The 24,438-nt window shown below is 42.3% G+C and overlaps 1 protein-coding gene across 12 annotated transcripts in view; it reads left to right on the top strand.

The window, feature by feature from the left end:
• The window catches only part of LOC124269479 (tyrosine-protein phosphatase 10D-like), a 69,587-nt gene that overhangs the window by 14,715 nt on the left and 30,434 nt on the right, over positions 1 to 24,438 (top strand). For 3 of the 12 annotated variants that reach the window (XM_046704480.1, XM_046704481.1, XM_046704482.1), the window contains exons 2-8: positions 1,151 to 1,400; positions 2,052 to 2,156; positions 5,292 to 5,411; positions 6,024 to 6,143; positions 6,821 to 6,940; positions 7,508 to 7,627; positions 19,833 to 19,952. In XM_046704480.1, coding sequence (XP_046560436.1) covers positions 1,151 to 1,400; positions 2,052 to 2,156; positions 5,292 to 5,411; positions 6,024 to 6,143; positions 6,821 to 6,940; positions 7,508 to 7,627; positions 19,833 to 19,952 — 955 coding nt within the window. The remainder of the gene's footprint in view (positions 1 to 1,150; positions 1,401 to 2,051; positions 2,157 to 5,291; positions 5,412 to 6,023; positions 6,144 to 6,820; positions 6,941 to 7,507; positions 7,628 to 19,832; positions 19,953 to 24,438) is intronic. The other 9 variants (XM_046704486.1, XM_046704485.1, XM_046704483.1 and 6 more) reach the window with 9 other exon arrangements.

The raw sequence follows: 24,438 nt of genomic DNA on the forward strand, positions 1-24,438 counted from the left end.
AAAACAAATGTAAAAATTTCAGAAACACCTTCAAGTTCATGTTCTAAATCGCAACAGATAACTGAAATGAAGAAAACAAACAACTGAGACCGCCATATGTGTTTTATACTTAACATTTAAACTTATGCCTAAAGCTTCAGAGTGACAAAAACAGTTTGTTTTGTACAAAAAGTAGGACACAAACAGAAAACTCGTGATTTGATTTCTGCAAAAAGAAGTGTGCCTCTGTTGTATCACAGACAGGGAACTCGCTGTAGCTTGGTATCTAGGTTGATTTCTGCAAAACTGGAACGACTACCCGTGCATAAATAGAAATGTGTTCGAGTGGCATACTGTTTTCCAAATGGTGATTTATTCAACCTTATTACTATTTTGTGGAGATTGACACCGAGTGTTTCTGACATTGACTAAGAGTTTCGACCTATACAGAAACTGAGCTAAATCGTATCCGACACATGAAATGTTTATTATTTTGCCCGTTTCAGTTTTTTAAGGAACTATTTTCAACCTGTGATTTTGTAAATGCTTTTAATTTACTTCCGTGTGGTTGGAGTGCATACATACACTGTTTTGAAAGTGTTCAGATGTTGAGGCTACAGTACCATATCTAAATTTGCAGTTGCTGGACCGTTTAACTTACCATCAGAGACCAAATTCTGCAACCAATGCTTGTCATAAGAGTTGAATAAACAGATCAGGTTGGACGCTCTGACTTGGCACCCCATTTACCTAGTTTGATGGTCATGTCGCTAATCACTAGATTGCCTAGTCATATGGTTATATTATCGATTCGGATGTCTTTGAAAAATAAATATATAATTAAAAGAAAAAATCAGTTACTTCTCCTGTATACTTTGATTTCTTTCAAATAAAGCACTGAACTTTGAATGGGAAATGTTTGTTGTTTTCCTATATTTGCTGAGGACTTTCTGCTTCTTCAATAGATCCACCCACTTTCTACTGTGTGAAACGTGTTATATATATCTCGTTCTGATATATCTCGAATATTTCTGGAAGGTTAGTCAAACATCTTTCCACTTTCACGAAATAAATGAGTGAAACATTTCCATTAGTAGGCAAATCCTTTCTCCAACATCGTGGAAGAAGATACAGTGAAACATGACTTGTTACATCTCGCCACGTTTTCTAGGTTGTGTACCTGCCTGTAATGACGCTGCAAGGGACGACGGCGGATACCACTGAAGTCAACCCAACGACTACGACTGCGGCTTCAGAAACTACATCACAAATGTCAATGTTAACCTCGGGAGCATCTCCATCTAGTGAACCAGATCCTTCCAAATCAACATCTGATACGCCGAGTACCACTCAACCGTCGACAACACCGTCTCCACCAACACCAACCCCAACAACAACACCTTCCAGTACGATGCCATCGGGTAAGTCAACACACTAATGTCGTCATACCCGTGTTGGTGCAGTCATCCTGTTTTGTGTTGCAAAGCTGAAGCTGAAACAATACAGCAGATGATGAACCAGACTGAATGCATGCTCAAACGTCTTTTATGACTTTTTTAATTTGCTTTTGCAACGCTTCCACTGGCAGCAATAGGGACATTACTAGCAGGGCATTGTTCATATTACTGCTTCCATCTAATTGATGAAAAGTAGATAACATGTCTTATTTTATGTTGTTACTTGGCAATACGGGAGCTAAATGTTTAAGGTACCAGGATAGATAACTTTAAAGACGTTTAATTCGAGGGTGTTGTAGTACAACCTTAACAATCGCTGTCAAGCGGGATCAGAATGTGAATACCCTTCTCAGCCTAAGAGATTTACAGTGTGCTTGTTATTTCTAATCTATTATCTGACTGGCGTCATATATGTTTCTTGGAATGAATTTAAAGGTAAAGTTAAAGATGTCATGCATGAACATGGGATACACGGTGTTGAATTACTCAAAACTAAAATTCTATTTAGTGTTCAATATACACATGACACATACCGAAGATGCACGATTGTTCATAATATATGAAACTAAAGAAACACAATGAAGCTGTTGAAGACGAAGTTTACTTGGTTGTAAGGTCGGTGCCGCTTGAGTCGAGAATGTGGGCTTGGTGCCTACTGTATCATGAGTCGATGCACGTGTGGGTACGGCTACTACAGACACGGGACACAGTGTGTGGCTAGTGAGTGGGTAATTCACGTGCATGACCACATATACGCCACCGTGTTATAATATACATATACAAAATATTTACTCATTTACATAGATAAACATATTTGTGTCCTTGTCATCTTTTCATCTTTTCCATTCTATTATACAGGGTTACAATAACCACTATGAAGCACATCCAGGGACATATATACTTGTATCTACCATGTACTTATGTCATGATAATATGAAATCATAGTTATGTGTATATCTGAGAATGTGCATCTGTTTCATTTCCTTGTTCTATCACTGATGTACCTATTCAAATATACACGGGATGTAATATTTCCAGTTCCACATGTATTAACCAGTGTACTTCAGCCATACTCTACTATTGAAACTACCGTCACAGATATGTACTAACAAAAGCTTGTCAAACACGATGAACACTGAATATACTTGGTGGAATGGAATGCTATTTATACTCTGATGTCCACGGTTTAACATTAGCCAACGTGTTGCTAATGCGTGAGTGGACTTACCAAGTAATTATGATTTTGAAACCTGAACTGTGTTCAATGTGACACAGATCATCAAAATTATGTCGTCGTACTGTATTACGTATGAGATTGATAATACATTAATACCTGTAGGGTAGACGGCACAAATTCCAATGCACGTTTCATACACTTGCACAAGTCTCAAAGGTAATAATTAATAGTTTAACTGATAATTTCTAAAAAAATATAAATAACCCTCTAATAGACTGGCTGTACCTATCTAGACTTGCCTGTTTAAAATTTAGAATTACTATACATCCATGAGCTTAGCCTTCAGTACAGCCTTGGAGCAAGGTTAAGCGTTTCAGAACAGTGTATCTTGGTACCAGGATCCGCTGATTGCGAGTTCTAATCCCAGATGCGACCGTATTATGACCTTTTGCTCTTATACACCAGCCAGCCTGTTATACAAAGGGGATAAACGCTGTGACTTGCGTCTGGCTAGCTTTCCTTTCGCCATTGTGTTGATATAGTGCTACTACGTTTCAATGAATCCCACAAACCACTCACTCACAAGCATCAATTGTCCCGCCCTCTACAGATACAGCATGACATAAGCATGTTATACACTAGGAGCACATACATATTTCAAATATTTGTATTGCATGTCCCAGTACTATGAGAACGGATATATAAAAGCCGAGCATCTATAGATCGTGTGATTTTGTATCTACTTCATGTTGGTTTTACTCTTTCCTTATATTCTCGATGTATCGTTATATGTTTTCATATCAATAACTTCGAGGGAATGGTTTGTGTTTACTTGAGTGTGTTTGTATGAAAGTATACGAGTACTTCTATAGTTAGATAAACGTCCGTTAGGTTAAAAATCGACACAACTCCATCCATGGCCACTATGAATTTCTACTTACATCTGATTGGATTGGATGATTCTAACTATATATATTATAAGACTTTGTTCATGAATCACTATCAAATGGTTATAATACCCGGTGTTCACGAAAAATGAGCGCATTCTGCCACACATGTGGTTTCCGTCACAAATACATGCAGAGGCAAGGCAGTTTATCACTTGCAAAATAAACCCACACCGGAGGACATGTGGAACAAAAGAAAAATATAAATCAAAAGAAGTGAAATATAGACTGCTGGAACATTGCTGAATACAAGTACTGGAAGGCTTTGTAGAGTGTTTTGTCACTCTGAATCATTGTATGTATATCTAAACATGAATTGATGAGGCAGTCTCACTGGTCAGTTTAGGTGGGAAAAACTATTATATTGAATCAGCTATTTAGACAGACAGACAGACATATTTATTTGTATATGTGGCCCTGAGGCCAATAGTACTTGTGTACAATAATAACAGTGCATTTATGCGCAACCTGTAAATGCACGAGTTATAGGAACATCAATAAATCCATAAACACCCATTCACAATTTACATTTTTTCTCTCAACATAAGTATGTAGTACAACACAAGGGCTACCTTAAACAACAAGTCAATATTTTCTGTGCGAAGTAGCATACAGAATTTTTGTCTCGACGGTTTGTTATAGAAAAAATAAGGCAAATATGTTTCGCTTATTTCTAAATATTTCGGGCATACAAGTAATACATGGTACTCATCTTCTTGCGATAAATTGCAGAATGAACATTGGATATCCTTGAATCAGCTATTTGATAGCTATTGAACGACAATAGATTTGCGAAATACATCAAGCCTAAGTTTCACTTAGACTCAGCCAGTCGTAGTAAAGCTGATTCATGAACATAAAGAACAGATCGGCAAGAAGGGGAGCACTGTTGGTACTCATATACATGCCTGTTGTTGTCTCTTGTCTTATTGTCTTACCCCAAATAATGATATTCCAAAATTTGACCACCAGGGACAAAAATCGTGCCCGGTGCAATTACCTATATCAACTCCAATTGTTTCGTGTTTTTCAGGTGAAAAGTTGCCTTTACGTGCATAGTGCATATGTCATCAGTATTTGAAAGTGACCAGGAAACACATGCTAAAACATAATCTGAATCGTACTGAGATTCTGCTTTTAGAAGAGATTTCTTAAATGTATTCGTCACAATGGTTCCCACTCTGCTAGGTCCTAAACAACAGTTGATCATGATCGGATGTGTTGATTTAGTTGAGTCAGCTTCTCAAACGGAGTTACTGAACATCAAGGATGTTAGGTATTTACAACACTCATAAATGGTATTGTATGCACAATACTTGGTGTTGATTGTCATCCTTTTAGGGCTAAGGTTGTTTCAAATATAATCACAATCACAATCAGAGTTTACTGCATGGAAACTACTCAAACTTGTAAAGTTTTCTGCATCTACTTTGGCGGATGTTTGGTAGTTAACATAATCTTGTTTGAACGACAATCCGAGTACCCACTACATGTATGTCAATGCCATAAAACCGCTGGCACATAGAGACCAATTCAATGTCCTCTGTAACAGAATGCTTCGTGTAACCGACACCCATTTTTTCTTATTTGTCTTACTGTTGACATATACAAAGTTAATTACTCTGTGTGCCCGCGCTTTAATGATAATCTTAATGTTGATTATGCAGAACATTACATCACTGCAATCATACACTTCATAATATACTATGTGTCGTTTATGTGTGTTCAAAGCAATACCAGTTGGCAGCAATTGTACAAATGAAACGCAATGTATGACGCCTTCAACATGTAATGACTCAGTATGTACATGCCCTGAAGAATACTACCAGAAGGATCAACAATGTGAAAAGAGTAAGTCATTGCCTCTGTAAGGGAAAACCGTAGAGGTAGACAAACGTATTCTAATTTTTAACGGGGAGGTGGGGTAACCTAGTGGTTAAAGCGTTCGCTCGTCACGCCGAAGACCCGGGTTCGATTCCCCATATGGGTACAATATGTGAAGCCTGTTTCTGGAGTCCCCCGCCGTGATATTGTTGGAATATTGCTAAATGCGGTGTAAAGCTAAACTCACTCACCCTAATTTCTCACACACTGCACTGATTAAGCGACTAAATAAAAAAAGTATAATCGCTTTCACATTGGTTGGTTTTTTAAGATTGGTTTCATTGCGAATGTGAGCATTGTACTAGCCATACGATGTTATGTATTCATGCATTTTGTTTATTTGTCTAAACCGGTACAAGTGATTTTTTTTTTGTCCAATTATACAATTTACTTATGTTATTTTATATCATAATTGTATCTCGATGAACACGAAGAAAAGAAAACACGTTTAAACAATAATTGCTCCGGTTTATAAAGTGACAGTTGCGCGCGCACGCTCACATGTGTGTTCAGTAGAATGTACAGGGTATAAGGACGATAACCTTTTCTCATTGTCTTCACCGTATGTTCGTCATACAGGACGACAGGTGGGCGAAAGATGCACCAACAGATCCGAATGTGTTGTTAACGCTGATTGTAGCAGTAACACATGCACGTGTCTGGAAGATTTCTTCCAAAAGGATATGAAGTGTATACCAAGTGAGTCTTGCACGCACATGTATCATGTATCTGGTAATTCTCCCACATCAACCTTCTTTCTGTGTCACTACAATGTACCAATGCACATTCTAAAATTACTCTACATTAAATAAGATAAATACCTTGGAGTGATTCATCGGTTTGTCTCTAAAACATTTAACCATCTCCACCTATCGTATCACTAAGAACAGAATTCGCACGTCTTTATATTGCTCCCATATTACCAATACCCACACACTTCTGTTAAAGTAGAATATAAAAATGCACATCCTTATATTGCTACGATATTACTAATAGCCAAACACTTCTGTTAAAGTAGAACATTAAAATGCACATCATTGTATTGCCACGATATTATCATTACTCGCATCATTTTGCTTATCAGAAATATTAGAATGCACATCCTTCTGCCACCCCGATATTACTCTAAATAACCACACCCTTCACCCACTGCATGTATGTTAATACCATAAAACCGCTGGCAAATAGAGATCAATAATTATTCAATGTCATCTGTAACCGAATGCTTTGTGTAAACGACACCCATTTATTACTAACTGTTGGCAAATGCCATTATTTGCCAGCGCGTTAATGATTACCTGATCTCTGATTATTTAGAACATAAATTCAATGATAAACTTCATAATGTGCGACTTGTCGTTTATGCTTGTTCAAAGCGATACCAGTTGGCAGCAATTGTACAAATGAAAAGCAATGTATGACGCCTTCCACGTGTAATGACTCAGTATGTACATGCCCTGAAGAATACTACCAGAAGGATCAACAATGTGAAGACAGTAAGTCATGGCCACTGAGCAGGAAAACTGTAGACGTACACTATTATGTATTAATATCTAACGGGCCAGCGGGGTAGCCTAGTGGTTTAAGCGTTTGCTCGTCTCGCCGAAGACCCGAATTCGATTCCCCACATGGGTACTATATATAAAGCCCGTTTCTGATGTTCCCCGCTGTGCGATTGCTGGAATACTGCGGACAGCAGCGTTAAACTAAACTCATTCACTCACTCTAATGTATAACACACTGCACTGCTTAGTGACTTAATATAAACTTATAATGTATTCATGCATTGGTTTATACATTGGTTGGTTTTATCGATTGCTTTTTACATCTAAGAGAGACACACTGCACTGAGAGAGAGAGAGAGAGAGAGAGAGAGAGAGAGAGAGAGAGAGAGAGAGAGAGAGAGAGAGAGAGAGAGAGGCGAGGCACACAGACAGGCACAGACGTACACAGACAAACACTCAGATTGACACACATACACACACGTGTGTTACACAGCATGTGCACAGTATGTAAGAACGATAGCTACTTCTGATTGTCTTCACCGTATGTTCGTCATACAGGACCTCAGGTGGGCGAAACATGCACCAACAGATCTGAGTGTGTTGTTAACGCTGATTGTAGCAGTAACACATGCCAGTGTCTGGAAGATTTCTTCCAAAAGGATATGAAGTGTATTCCAAGTGAGTCATGCATGCACCTATACCGTGTATCTGGCAATACCTCCACATCACCACGGATTCCTGCTTCCTTCAGTGTCACTGCAGCACCATAGTGTACATCCTCACATTGCACATCCTTATATTGCTCCGACATTACCAGTACCCACACACTTCTGTTTATCATAAGTATTGGAATGCACTGAATAGCAACACCTTTCTCCTTAGCCTAACTATCACAGTGCACATCCCTTTACTACACCCAATATGAATATGCCTTCCACAACCACCTGATTCACTTCCATATCCTTGTGATCATCAACTGACTTTATCTGTATTTGTATCGGTCAGACCCAGTCCCTGTATGTTAATATATAAGTCCTTCCTTCCCTGGAATGTTTATTTATCTCGTAATTTCTGTCATTTATATTGATATATTTTTACGAATATTTTTGATGAATCTATTGCAAATATTATCATAAGGATTGAATGTGTATTGTTTTATGCATTTGGTATATTGATATATTGATATATTGGGCACTGTTATTACGGTTCTTACGGTTCATTCAGGTGTGAATCGAAAAACCGATGTGCAAACATTTGTATGTATCAGCTACTCAATCAGTTTATTGCATGAAGGCCATAGGCCCATATACAAAATAAACATGTATAATATGTACAACATATACAACATACGACACACACGTTACAGTGAATCTCTTTTCAATACAAGCGCATGATAAATAAATAGAGCTACCTTATATTGTAATAGGGATGCTTTACAGGAAAACATGTAGCCATTGTGGAAAATAAATTTGTCTTAAAACATTATATACAGGCCAAAGAAATAAAAAGTGTAATTCATTCTCTACAGTATTGCAAAATGGACAGAACATTTGTGATTAAATATCGTCCTTGATTGATAGATAGATCATTTAGGCCAAGTCTCAGGCGTATGAAAACATTACGAAGATTTTTACTACGTAAGCTGTATAGATACGACTCAGGTTCAAATAAAGATTTCAATTCACGATAACAATCATATCTTGCACTTTCACATAGAGATGAATGCCAGTCTTGTTTAAAGATATCGATAGCCCTGGTAGCCCTATTAACATCACCTACCGTTTGGGATAACCAAACAAATCCAAAGCCGTATCTAAACAAAAGATTACGAATACGGGTTGCCCAAGTATTTTTACCAATATTATCAAGATTGACAATCATACTGTAGGGTTTTTTATATTGCGGACGACGTTCTGGCATATTCACTGCTTTACACCAATACTTCAAACAGCGAGAGTAAGAAATTATGTACAAAGGAAATCTCCCACATATCACCGTACACCATATTATTAGGGGCAGACATACCAACATTTAATAACCTTTTACAAGTACAAGCAAGAAGGTGAACCTTTTCAATGAAATAATATTCCTTGTAGCCCCAAATTTCAGACCCATAAAGAAGAATAGGCTGTACTTTGGAATCAAACAATTTGAAAAATATACTGGGTCCAAACCCCCAACTTTGGTATAATTGAACAACAATTGAAGTAGGGCCCCTTTTCCTCTAATTACCAGTGTATATGTAAACGGTATCCCTAGATATTTATATTCGTTAACAACAGTCATACGTTCACATTTAAAATGCCACTTTTCTTCAGCTGCCACCCTTACGGAATACAAGAACTTTGGTCTTTTCAAGATTAACACCAAGTCGCCAGTTGTCTGAATAAGATGAAAGTGTATCTATTTGTCACTGAAGAACAATACCAGTACTTGATATAAGGATCACATCGTCGGCAAACAAGGAAGAGAAAAAGTTCAACTAGATCAGGAAATAATTGGATGCCATGTCTACCAGCTTGCATAATATCAAAATAAAGTTCGTTGATAAAGAATGAGAAAAGTATGGGGCTTAGGGCACAACCTTCTCGTACACCTGTAGGGCAATCAAAATATTTACTACATGTATGATCAAAAGATTTTACACTGACCTGATAAATCAAACATTTTTCCTTTAAAACCCCTATTCCTAAAACATTTCCACATTTCATCTCTATCATCAGAATCTATCTCTATCTACTCTGACACATACCGTGAGCACATCGGGAATAGGCCTTATATGTGGTATTTCGTAACTACTGCCACATCACCATCATTACCGATATAACTGTTTCACTGCATTATCACACACATATTAATACCACTCGGATAGTACCCTGACTACTCCTATCGTTCCTTGTCACTACCGTATAACAGCAAACATCCTCCTACCGCTCGGACATTACCATGGCTACCAACACCAAGCTGTATCACTATAACATCACAACACACATCCTTCTACCACTCGGATATTACCCTGACTACCCACACCCAGCTGTATCACTATAACATCACAACAGACATCCTTATACTACTCGGACATTACCATGACTAACAACACCCAGCTGTATCACTATAACATCACGACACACATCCTTCAACCACTCGGACATTACCATGACTGCCCACACCCAGCTGTATCACTATATCACAGCACACATCCTTATACCACTCGGACATTACCATGACTACCGCACACCCAGCTGTATCACTATATCACAGCACACATCCTTCTACCACTCGGACATTACCATGACTACCACACCCAGCTGTATCACTATAACATCACAACACACATCCTTATACCACTCGGACATTACCATGACTACCAACACCCAGCTGTATCACTATAACATCCCAGAACACATCCTTCAACCACTCGGACATTACCATGACTACCCACACCCAGCTGTCTCACTATATCACAGCAAACATCTTTATACCACTCGGACACTACCATGACTACCCACACCCAGCTGTATCACTATAATGTCACAGCACACATCCTTCTACCACTCGGACATTACCCTGACTACCCACACCCAGCTGTATCAGTATATCACAGCAAACATCTTTATACCACTCGGACGTTACCATGACTACCCACACCTAGCTGTATTACTATAATGTCACAGCACACATCCTTCTACCACTCGGACATTACCCTGACTACCCACACCCAGCTGTATCACTATAACATCACAGCACACATCCTTATACCCTTCGACAAATACAATGACTACCAACACCCAGCTGTATCACTATACCACAGCAGACATCTTTATTCCACTCGGACATTACCCTGACTACCAACACACAGCTGAATCACTATATCACAGCAAACATCTTTGTATCACCCGGACATTACCCTGACTACCCACACCCAGCTGAATCACTATATCACAGCAAACATCTTTGTATCACCCGGACATTACCCTGACTACCCACACCCAGCTGTATCACTATATCACAGAAGGCATCTTTTTACCACTCGGACATTACCCTGACTACCCACACCCAGCTGTATCACTATATCACAGCAGACATCTTTATACCACTCGGACATTACCCTGACTACCAACACCCAGCTGTATCACTATAACAGCATACACATATCTTATATCACTCGGACATTACCATGACTGACTACCACACCCAGCTGTATCACTATAACAGCACACATCCTTATATCACTCGGACATTACCCTGACTACCAACACCCAGCTGTATCACTATAACAGCACACATCCTTATATCACTCGGACATTACCCTGACTACCAACACCCAGCTGTATCACTATAACAGCACAAATGCTTGTATCACTGGGACATTACCCTGACTACCAACACCCAGCTGTATCACTATAACAGAACACATCCTTATATCACCCGGACATTACCCTGACTACCAACACCCAGCTGTAACACTATAACATCACAACACATATCCTTATATCATCCGGACATTACCCTGACTACCAACACCCAGCTGTATCACCATAACAGAACACATCCTTGTATCACTCGGACATTACCCTGACTACCAACACCCAGCTGTATCACTATCACAGCACACATCCTTGTATCACTAGGACATTACCATGACTACCAACACCCAGCTGTATCACTATATTACAGAACACATCCTTCTACCACTTGGATATTACCCTGACTACCCACACCCAGCTGTATCACTATAACATCACAACACATATCCTTATACCACTCGGACATTACCATGACTACCAACACCCAGCTGTATCACTATAACATCCCAGAACACATCCTTCAACCACTCGGACATTACCCTGACTACCCACACCGAGCTGTCTCACTATATCATAGCAAACATATTTATACAACTCGGACATTACCATGACTACCCGCACCCAGCTGTATCACTATAATGTCACAGCACACATCCTTCTACCACTCGGACATTACCCTGACTACCCACACCCAGCTGTATCACTATAACATCACAACACACATCCTTATACTCTTCGACAAATACAATGACTACCAACACACAGCTGTATCACCATATCACAGAAGATATATTTATACCACTCGGACAATACTCTGACTACCAACACCCAACTGAATCACTATATCACAGCAAACATCTTTGTATCACCCGGACATTACCATGACTACCCACACCCAGCTGAATCACTATATCACAGCACACATCCTTGTATCACTCGGACATTACCCTGACTACCAACACCCAGCTGTATCACTATAACAGCACACATCCTTGTATCACTCGGACATTACCATGACTACCAACACCCAGCTGTATCACTATAACAGCACACATCCTTATATCACTCGGACATTACCCTGACTACCAACACCAAGCTGTATCACTATAACATCACAACACACATCCTTGTATCATCCTGACCTTACCCTGACTACCAACACCCAGCTGTATCACTATAACAGAACACATCCTTGTATTATCCGGACATTACCCTGACTACCAACACCCAGCTGTATCACTATATTACAGAACACATCCTTCTACCACTCGGACGTTACCTTGACTACCCACAACCAGCTGTATCACTATAACATCACAGCACACATCCTTCTACCACTCGGACATTACCCTGACTACCCACACCCAGCTGTATCAGTATGTCACAGCACACATCCTTCTATCACTCGGACATTACCATGACTACCCACACCCAGCTGTATCTCTATAACATCACAACACACATCCTTCTACCACTCGGACATTACCATGACTACCCACACCCAGCTGTATCACTATAACATCACAACACACATCCTTATACCACTCGGACATTACCATGACTACCAACACCCAGCTGTATCACTCACTATAACAGCACACATCCTTATACCACTCGGACATTACCCTGACTACTCACACCCAGCTGTATCACTATACTATAACAGCAAACATCCTTATACCACTCGGACATTACCATGACTACCCACACCCAGCTGTATCACTATAACATCACAACACACATCCTTATACCACTCGGACATTACCCTGACTACTCACACCCAGCTGTATCACTATAATAGCAAACATCCTTATACCACTCGGACATTACCATGACTACCCACACCCAGCTGCATCACTATAACAACACACATCCTTATACCTCTCGGACATTACCATGACTACTCACACCCTGCTGTATTACTATATTACACCAAACATCCTTCTACCACTTGGACATTACCACGACTACTCAAACCCAGCTGTATCACTATAATATCACAGCACACATCCTTCTACCTCTCGGACATTACCATGAATACCCACACCCAGCTGCATCACTATAACATCACAGCACACATCCTTCTACCACTGGACATTACCATGACTACCCACACCCAGCTGTATCACTATAACATCACAGCACACATCCTACTACCACTCGGACATTACCATGACTACCCACACCCAGCTGTATCACTATAACATCACAGCACACATCCTCTTACCACTCGGACATTACCATGACTACTCACACACAGTTATATCACTATAACAGGACACATCCTTCTACCACTCGGACATTACCCTGACTACCCACACCCAGCTGTATCAGTATATCACAGCCCACATCCTTCTACCACTTGGACATTACCCTGACTACCCACACCCAGCTGTATAACTATATCACAGCACGCATCCTTCTACCACTCGGACATTACCATGACTACCAACACCCAGCTGTATCACTATCACAGCACACATCCTTGTATCACTAGGACATTACCCTGACTACCAACACCCAGCTGTATCACTATATTACAGAACACATCCTTCTACCACTCGGACATTACCCTGACTACCCACACCCAGCTGTATCACTATAACATCAAAACACATATCCTTATACCACTCGGACATTACCATGACTACCAACACCCAGCTGTATCACTATAACATCCCAGAACACATCCTTCAACCACTCGGACATTACCCTGACTACCCACACCGAGCTGTCTCACTATATCATAGCAAACATATTTATACAACTCGGACATTACCATGACTACCCGCACCCAGCTGTATCACTATAATGTCACAGCACACATCCTTCTACCAATCGGACATTACCCTGACCACCCACACCCAGCTGTATCACTATAACATCACAACACACATCCTTATACTCTTCGACAAATACAATGACTACCAACACCCAGCTGTATCACCATATCTCAGAAGATATATTTATACCACTCGGACAATACTCTGACTACCAACACCCAACTGAATCACTATATCACAGCAAACATCTTTGTATCACCCGGACATTACCATGACTACCCACACCCAGCTGAATCACTATATCACAGCACACATCCTTGTATCACTTGGACATTACCCTGACTACCAACACCCAGCTGTATCACTATAACAGCACACATCCTTGTATCACTCGGACATTACCCTGACTACCAACACCCAGCTGTATCACTATAACAGCACACATTCTTATATTACCCGGACATTACTCTGACTACCAACACCAAGCTGTATCACTATAACATCACAACACACATCCTTGTATCATCCTGACCTTACCCTGACTACCAACACCCAGCTGTATCACTATAACAGAACACATCCTTGTATTATCCGGACATTACCCTGACTACCAACACCCAGTTGTATCACTATATTACAGAACACATCCTTCTACCACTCGGACGTTACCTTGACTACCCACAACCAGCTGTATCACTATAACATCACAGCACACATCCTTCTACCACTCGGACATTACCCTGACTACCCACACCCAGCTGTATCACTATATCACAGCACACATCCTTCTATCACTCGGACATTACCATGACTACCCACACCCAGCTGTATCACTATAACATCACAACACACATCCTTATACCACTCGGAGATTACCATGACTACCCACACCCAGCTGTATCACTATAACATCACAACACAAATCCTTATACCACTCGGACATTACCATGACTACCAACACCCATCTGTATCACTATAACAGCAAACATCCTTATACCACTCGGACATTACCCTGACTACTCACACCCAGCTGTATCACTATAATAGCAAACATCCTTATACCACTCGGACATTACCATGACTTCCCACACCCAGCTGTATCACTATAACATCACAACACACATCCTTATACCCCTCGGACATTACCATGACTACCAACACCCAGCTGTATCACTATAACAACACACATCCTTATACCTCTCGGACATTACCGTGACTACTCAAACCCAGCTGTATCACTATGATATCACAGCACACATCCTTCTTCCACTCGGACATTACCATGAATACCCACACCCAGCTGTATCACTATAACATCTCAGCACACATCCTTCTACCACTCGGACATTACCATGACTACCCACACCCAGCTGTATCACTATAACATCACAGCACACATCCTTCTACCACTCGGACATTACCATGACTACCCACACCCAGCTGTATCACTATAACAGCACACATCCTTGTATCACTTGGACATTACCATGACTACCAACACCCAGCTGTATCACTATAACAGCACACATCTTTGTATCACTCGGACATTACCATGACTACCCACACCCAGCTGTATCACTATAACAGCACACATCCTTGTATCAGTCGGACATTACCATGACTACCAACACCCAGCTGTATCACTATAACAGAACACATCCTTGTATCACTCGGACATTACCATGACTACCAACACCCAGCTGTATCACTATAACAGCACACATCCTTCTACCACTCGGACATTACCATGACTACCAACACCCAGCTGTATCACTATAACAGCACACATCCTTCTACCACTCGGACATTACCATGACTACCAACACCCAGCTGTATCACTATAACAGCACACATCCTTCTACCACTCGGACATTACCCTGACTACCAACACCCAGCTGTATCACTATAACAGCATACTTCCTTATATCACCCGAACATTACCCTGACTACCCACACCCAGCTGTATTACTATATCACAGCACACATCCTTCTACCACTCGGACATTACCATGACTACTCACACCCTGCTGTATTACTATATTACACCAAACATCCTTCTACCACTTGGACATTACCACGACTACTCAAACCCAGCTGTATCACTATAATATCACAGCACACATCCTTCTTCCACTCGGACATTACCATGAATACCCACACCCAGCTGTATCACTATAACATCTCAGCACACATCCTTCTACCACTCGGACATTACCATGACTACCCACACCCAGCTGTATCACTATAACATCACAGCACACATCCTTCTACCACTCGGACATTACCATGACTACCCACACCCAGCTGTATCACTATAACATCACAGCACACATCCTTCTACCACTCGGACATTACCATGACTACTCACACACAGTTATATCACTATAACAGGACACATCCTTCTACCACTCGGACATTACCCTGACTACCCACACCCAGCTGTATCAGTATATCACAGCCCACATCCTTCTACCACTTGGACATTACCCTGACTACCCACACCCAGCTGTATAACTATATCACAGCACGCATCCTTCTACCACTCGGACATTACCATGACTACGCACACCCAGCTGTATCACTATAACAACACACATCCTTATACCACTTGGACATTACAATGACTACCAACACCCAGCTGTATCACTATAACAGCACACATCCTTGTATCACTCGGACATTACCCTGACTACCAACACCCAGCTGTATCACTGTAACAGCACACATCCTGGTATCACTCGGACATTACCCTGACTACCAACACCCTGCTGTATCACTATAACAGCACACATCTTTGTATCACTCGGACATTACCCTGACTACCAACACCCAGCTGTATCACTATAACAGCACACATCCTTGTATCACTCGGACATTACCATGACTACCAACACCCAGCTGTATCACTATAACAGCACACATCCTTGTATCACCCGGACATTACCCTGACTACCAACACCCAGCTGTATCACTATAACAGCACACATCCTTGTATCACTCGGACATTACCCTGACTACCAACACCCAGCTGTATCACTATAACAGCACACATCCTTATATCACCCGGACATTACCCTGACTACCCACACCCAGCTGTATCACTATATCACAGCACACATCCTTCTACCACTCGGACATTACCATGACTACCCACACCCAGGTGTATCACTATAATGTCACAGCACACATCCTTCAACCACTCGGACATTACCATGACTACCAACACCCAGCTGTATCACTATAACATCACAACACACATCCTTATACCACTCGGACATTACCATGACTACCCACACCCAGCTGTATCACTATAACATCACAACACACATCCTTCTACCACTCGGACATTACCATGACTACCAACACCCAGCTGTATCACTATAACAGCACACATCCTTATACCACTCGGACATTACCATGACTACCCACACCCAGCTGTATCACTATAACATCACAACACACATCCTTATACCACTCGGACATTACCATGACTACCAACACCCAGCTGTATCACTATAACAGCACACATCCTTATACCACTCTGGACATTACCATGACTACCCACACCCAGCTGTATCACTATAATATCACAGCACACATCCTTATACCACTCGGACATTACCATGACTACCCACACCCAGCTGTATCACTATAACATCACAGCACACATCCTTCTACCACTCGGACATTACCATGACTACCCACACCCAGCTGTATCACTATAACAGCACACATCCTTATATCACTCGGACATTACCATGACTACCCACACCCAGCTGTATCACTATATCACAGCACACATCCTTCTACCACTCGGACATTACCCTGACTACCCACACCCAGCTGTATCACTATATCACAGCACACATCCTTCTACCACTCGGACATTACCATGACTACCCACACCCAGCTGTATCTCTATAACATCACAACACACATCCTTATACCACTCGGACATTACCATGACTACCCACACCCAGCTGTATCACTATAACATCACAACACAAATCCTTATACCACTCGGACATTACCATGACTACCAACACCCATCTGTATCACTATAACAGCAAACATCCTTATACCACTCGGACATTACCCTGACTACTCACACCCAGCTGTATCACTATAATAGCAAACATCCTTATACCACTCGGACATTACCATGACTTCCCACACCCAGCTGTATCACTATAACATCACAACACACATCCTTATACCCCTCGGACATTACCATGACTACCAACACCCAGCTGTATCACTATAACAACACACATCCTTATACCTCTCGGACATTACCATGACTACTCACACCCAGCTGTATCACTATAATATCACAGCACACATCCTTCTTCCACTCGGACATTACCATGACTACCCACACCCAGCTGTATCACTATAACATCACAGCACACATCCTCCTACCACTCGGACATTACCATGACTACTCACACACAGTTATATCACTATAACAGGACACATCCTTCTACCACTCGGACATTACCCTGACTACCCACACCCAGCTGTATCAGTATATCACAGCCCACATCCTTCTACCACTTGGACATTACCCTGACTACCCACACCCAGCTGTATAACTATATCACAGCACGCATCCTTCTACCACTCGGACATTACCCTGACTACCCACACCCAGCTGTATCACTATAACATCACAACACACATCCTTCAACCACTCGGACATTACCATGACTACCCACACCCAGCTGTATCACTATAACAACACACATCCTTATACCACTCGGACATTACCATGACTACCAACACCCAGCTGTATCACTATAACAGCACACATCCTTGTATCACTCGGACATTACCATGACTACCAACACCCAGCTGTATCACTATAACAGCACACATCCTTATATCACCCGGACATTACCCTGACTACCAACACCCAGCTGTATCACTATAACAGCACACATCCTTGTATCACTCGGACATTACCCTGACTACCAACACCCAGCTGTATCACTATAACAGCACACTTCCTTATATCACTCGGACATTACCCTGACTACCCACACCCAGCTGTATCACTATAACATCACAGCACACATCCTTCTACCACTCGGACATTACCCTGACTACCCACACCCAGCTGTATCACTATAACATCACAGCACACATCCTTCTACCACTCGGACATTACCCTGACTACCCACACCCAGCTGTATCACTATAACATCACAGCACACATCCTTCTACCACTCGGACATTACCATGACTACCCACACCAAGATGTATCACTATATCACAGCACACATCCTTCTACCACTTGGACATTACCCTGACTACCCACACCAAGATGTATCACTATAATGTCTCAGCACACATCCTTGTATCACTGGGACATTACCCTGACTACCCACACCCAGCTGTATCACTATAATGTCACAACACACATTCTATTATGAAAAGTTAATGCCTTTATTTTGGTTATTTTAATGATTAGTTTCATTGTAAATGTGACCACACAATGTTATATATTCGTGTATGTATATCTGGACAGGAAATGAGATTTATGATTTGCCCATCGACCATATATAATTCCCCCATAATATTTTATATCATCACTGTTTCTCGCTAACACGACGGAAATCACACCTACACACGTTTTAATAAGTATTATGTAAGTAACACATAATTGCACGCACACGCACGCACGCACACACACACACACACACACAGAGACAAACACACAGAGAACAGTGTGTACAGGGTATAATAACGAAAGCCACTTTTGATTGTCATTACCGTTTGTCCGCCATGCAGGAGCACAGGTGGGCCAGGGATGCAACGACAGCGCTGAATGTCTTGTTAACGCCGTTTGTAGCAATAACACATGCACGTGTTTGGAAGATTTCTTCCAGAAGGATATGAAGTGTATACCAAGTGAGTCGTGCATGCACGTGTACCATGTATCTGGTAATTCTCCAACATCGCCACGGATTCCTACTTCCTTCTGTGTCACTACACTATAACAATTGACATCCTCACATCACTCTGCATTAAATACGATAAATATCCTGGACCGATTCCTCGGTTTGTCTCTGAAAGTTTCTAACCATCTCCATCTAACGTATCACTAAGAAAAGAATTGACACAACCTTACATTCCTCCGATATTGATCCGTGAAGAACCGGGTTAGAATTGATCTTCAGTAACTCATGCTTGTCGTAAGAGGCGACGAACGGGATCGGATGGTCATCGGACTTGGTTGACACATGTCATCGTATCCCAATTGCATTGATCGATGCTCATGCTGTTGATCACTAGATTATTTGGTCCAGACTACATTATTTACAGACAGCCGCCATATTGATAAACTCACTCACTCCTCCGATATTACAAATACCCACACACTTCTGTTAAAGTAGAATATTCAAAATGAATGCACATCCTTATATTGCTCTGATATTACCAATAGCCAAACCCTTCTGTTTATTATATATATATATATATATATATATATGAATGCACATCCTTATGTGACCTCGATAATACTCTGAATAACCACACCCTTCTCTTTATCTGAAATATCACATTGCACATCCCTTTACTACACCCCATATGAGAATATTTTCCACGTCCTCCTGATCAATATCCTCAACTTATCAACTGAATACCTAACGACCCAGTATGTATTTATTCCACACCTGGATTGTGTATCATTCCCGTAACGTTTGTCTGAAAGTGTTACTGTGAGGTGTCACAGTGGTGGACGTAGTGATACTCTGAGGCGTCACAGTGGTGGACGTAGTGTTACTTTGAGATGTAACAGTGGTGGATGTAGTGTCAATGTGATGTGTCACAGTGTTGAATGTAGTGTTTCTGTGAGGTGTCAAAGTGGCGGACGTAGAGCTACTCTGAGGTGTCACAGTGGTGGACGTAGCGTTACTGTGAAGTGTCACAGTGGTGGACGTAGTGTTACTGTGATGTGTCACAGTGGTGGACGTAGTGTTATCATGAGGTGTCACTGTAGAAGTCGTAGAGTTACTGTGAGGTGTCACATTTGTGGACGTAGTGTTACTATGAGGTGTCACAGTGGTGGACGTAGTGTTACTAGTGAGGTGTCAGAGTGGTGGACGTAGTGTTACTCTGAGGTGTCACAGTGGTGGACGTAGTGTTACTGTGGGGTGTCACAGTGGTGGACGTAGTGTTACTGTGAGGTGTCACAGTGGTGGACGTATTGTTACTCTGAGGTGTCACAGTGGTGGACGTAGTGTTACTCTGAGGCGTCACAGTGGTGGACGTAGTGTTACTCTGAGGTGTCACAGTGGTGGACGTAGTGTTACTCTGAGGCGTCACTGTGGTGGATGTAGTGTTACTCTGAGGTGTTACAGTGGTGGACGTAGTGTTACAGTGAGGTATCAGAATGGTGGACGTAGTGTTACTCTGAGGTGTCACAGTGGTGGACGTAGTGTTACTATGAGGTGTCACAGTGGTGGACGTATTGTTACTATGAGGTGTCACAGTGGTGGACGAAGTGTTACTGTGAGGAATCACAGTGGTGGACGTAGTGTTACTGTGAAGTGTCCCAGTGGTGGACGTAGTGTTGCTGTGAAGTGTCCCAGTGGTGGACGTAGTGTTACTGTGAAGTGTCACAGTTGTGAACGTGGTGTTAGTTTGAGGTGTCACAGTGGTGGACGTAAGGTTACGCTGAGGTGTCACATTGGTGGACGTAGTGTTAATCTGAGGTGTCACAGTTGTAGACGTAGTGTTACTCTGAGGTGTCACACAGTGGTTAACGTGAGTGTTAATGTGAGGTGTCACAGTGGTGGACGTAGTGTTACTCAGAGGTGTCACAGCGGTGGACGTAGTGTTACTCTGAGGTGTCACAGTGGTGGACGTAGCGTTAGTCTGAGGTGCCACCGTGGTGAACATAGCGTTAATCTGAGGTGTCACATTCGTGAACGTAGTATTACTATGAGGTGTCACAGTGGTGAACATAGTGCTACTATGAAGTGTCACAGTGGTGGACGTAGCGTTAGTCTGAGGTGTGTCACAGTGGTAGACGTAGCGTTACCTTTGAGGTGTCACAGTGGTGAACGCAGTGTTACTCATGAGGTGTCACAGTGGTGGACGTAGTGTTACTGTGAGGTGCCACAGTGGTGGATGTAGTGTTAATGTGAAGTGTCACAGTGGTCGAAGTAGTGTTAGTCCGAGGTGTCACAGTGGTGGTCGTAGTGTTACTATGAGGTGTCAGAGTGGTTCACGTAGTGTTACTGTGAAGTGTCAGAGTGGTGGACGAAGTGTTACTGTGAAGTGTCACAGTGGTGGACGTAGTCTTACTGTGAGGTGTCACAGTAGAGGTCGTAGAGTTACTGTAAGGTGTCACAGTTGTGGACGTAGTGTTACTGTGAAGTGTCACAGTGGTGGACGTATTGTTACTATGAGGTGTCACAGTGGTGGACGTAGTGTTACTATGAGGTGTCACAGTGGTGGACGTAGTGTTACTGTGAGGAATCACAGTGGTGGACGTAGTGTTACGGTGAAGTGTCACAGTGGTGAACGTAGTGTTACCATGAGGTGTCACAGTGGTGGACGTAGTGTTACAGTGAGGTGTCCCAGTGGTGGACGTAGTGTTACTGTGAAGTGTCCCAGTGGTGGACGTAGTGTTACTTTGAAGTGTCACAGTTGTGAACGTAGTGTTACTTTGAGGTGTCACAGTGGTTGACGTAGGGTTACGCTGAGGTGTCACATTGGTGGACGTAGTGTTAATCTGGGGTGTCACAGTTGTAGACGTATTGTTACTCTGAGGTGTTACAGTGGTTAACGTAGTGTTAATGTGAGGCGTCACTGTGGTGGGTGTAGTGTTACGCGGAGGTGTCACAGTGGTGGACGTAATGTCACTCTGAGGCGCCACAGTGGTGGACGTAGAGTTTGTTTGAAGTGTCACTGTGGTGGACGTAGTGTTTATCCGAAGTGTCACAGTGGAGGACGTAGCGTTACTCTGAGGTGTCACAATGTTGGACGTAGTGTTACTCTGAGGTGTCACAGTGGATGACGTAGTGTTACTCTGAAGTGTCACAGTGGTGGACGTAGTGTTACTCTGAGGTGTCACAGGGGTGGACGTAGTGTTACTGTGTAGTGTCACAGGGGTGGACGTAGTGCTACTCAGAGGTGTCACTGTTGTGGACGGAGTGTTAGTGTGAAATGACACTGTGATGGACGTAGTGTTTGTGTGAAGTGTCACAGTGGTGGACGTAGTGGTACTGTGAGGTGTCGAAGTTGTGAACGTAATGTTACTGTGAAGTGTCACAGTGGTGGACGTAGTGTTAGTGTGAGGTGTCACAGTGGAGGACGTAGTGTTAATATGACGTGCCACTTTGGTGGACGTAGTGTTAGTCTGAGGTGTCACAGTGGTGAACATAGCGTTAATCTGAGGTGTCACATTCGTGAACGTAGTATTACTATGAGGTGTCACAGTGGTGAACATAGTGCTACTATGAAGTGTCACAGTGGTGAACGTAGCGTTAGTCTGACGTGCCACAGTGGTAGACGTAGCGTTACTCTGAGGTGTCACAGTGGTGAACGCAGCGTTACTATGAGGTGTCACAGTGGTGGACGTAGTGTTACTGTGAGGTGCCACAGTGGTGGATGTAGTGTTAATGTGAAGTGTCACAGTGGTCGAAGTAGTGTTAGTCCGAGGTGTCACAGTGGTGGTCGTAGTGTTACTATGAGGTGTCAGAGTGGTTCACGTAGTGTTACTGTGAAGTGTCAGAGTGGTGGACGAAGTGTTACTGTGAAGTGTCAAAAGTGGTGGACGTAGTCTTACTGTGAGGTGTCACAGTAGAGGTCGTAGAGTTACTGTAAGGTGTCACAGTTGTGGACGTAGTGTTACTGTGAAGTGTCACAGTGGTGGACGTATTGTTACTATGAGGTGTCACAGTGGTGGACGTAGTGTTACTATGAGGTGTCATAGTGGTGGACGTAGTGTTACTGTGAGGAATCACAGTGGTGGACGTAGTGTTACGGTGAAGTGTCACAGTGGTGGACGTAGTGTTACCATGAGGTGTCACAGTGGTTGAGGTAGTGTTACAGTGAGGTGTCCCAGTTGTGGACGTAGTGTTACTGTGAAGTGTCCCAGTGGTGGACGTAGTGTTACTTTGAAGTGTCACAGTTGTGAACGTAGTGTTACTTTGAGGTGTCACAGTGGTGGACGTAGGGTTACGCTGAGGTGTCACATTGGTGGACGTAGTGATAATCTGAGGTGTCACAGTTGTAGACGTATTGTTACTCTGAGGTGTTACAGTGGTTAACGTAGTGTTAATGTGAGGTGTCACTGTGGTGGATGTAGTTTTACTCTGAGGCGTCACTGTGGTGGGTGTAGTGTTAAGCAGAGGTGTCACATTGGTGGACGTAGTGTTACTCTGAG

The sequence above is a fragment of the Haliotis rubra genome, unplaced genomic scaffold, assembly GCF_003918875.1.
Source record: "Haliotis rubra isolate DU_JTF1 unplaced genomic scaffold, ASM391887v1 Scf145, whole genome shotgun sequence".
Taxonomy (NCBI): Eukaryota; Metazoa; Mollusca; class Gastropoda; order Lepetellida; family Haliotidae; genus Haliotis; species Haliotis rubra.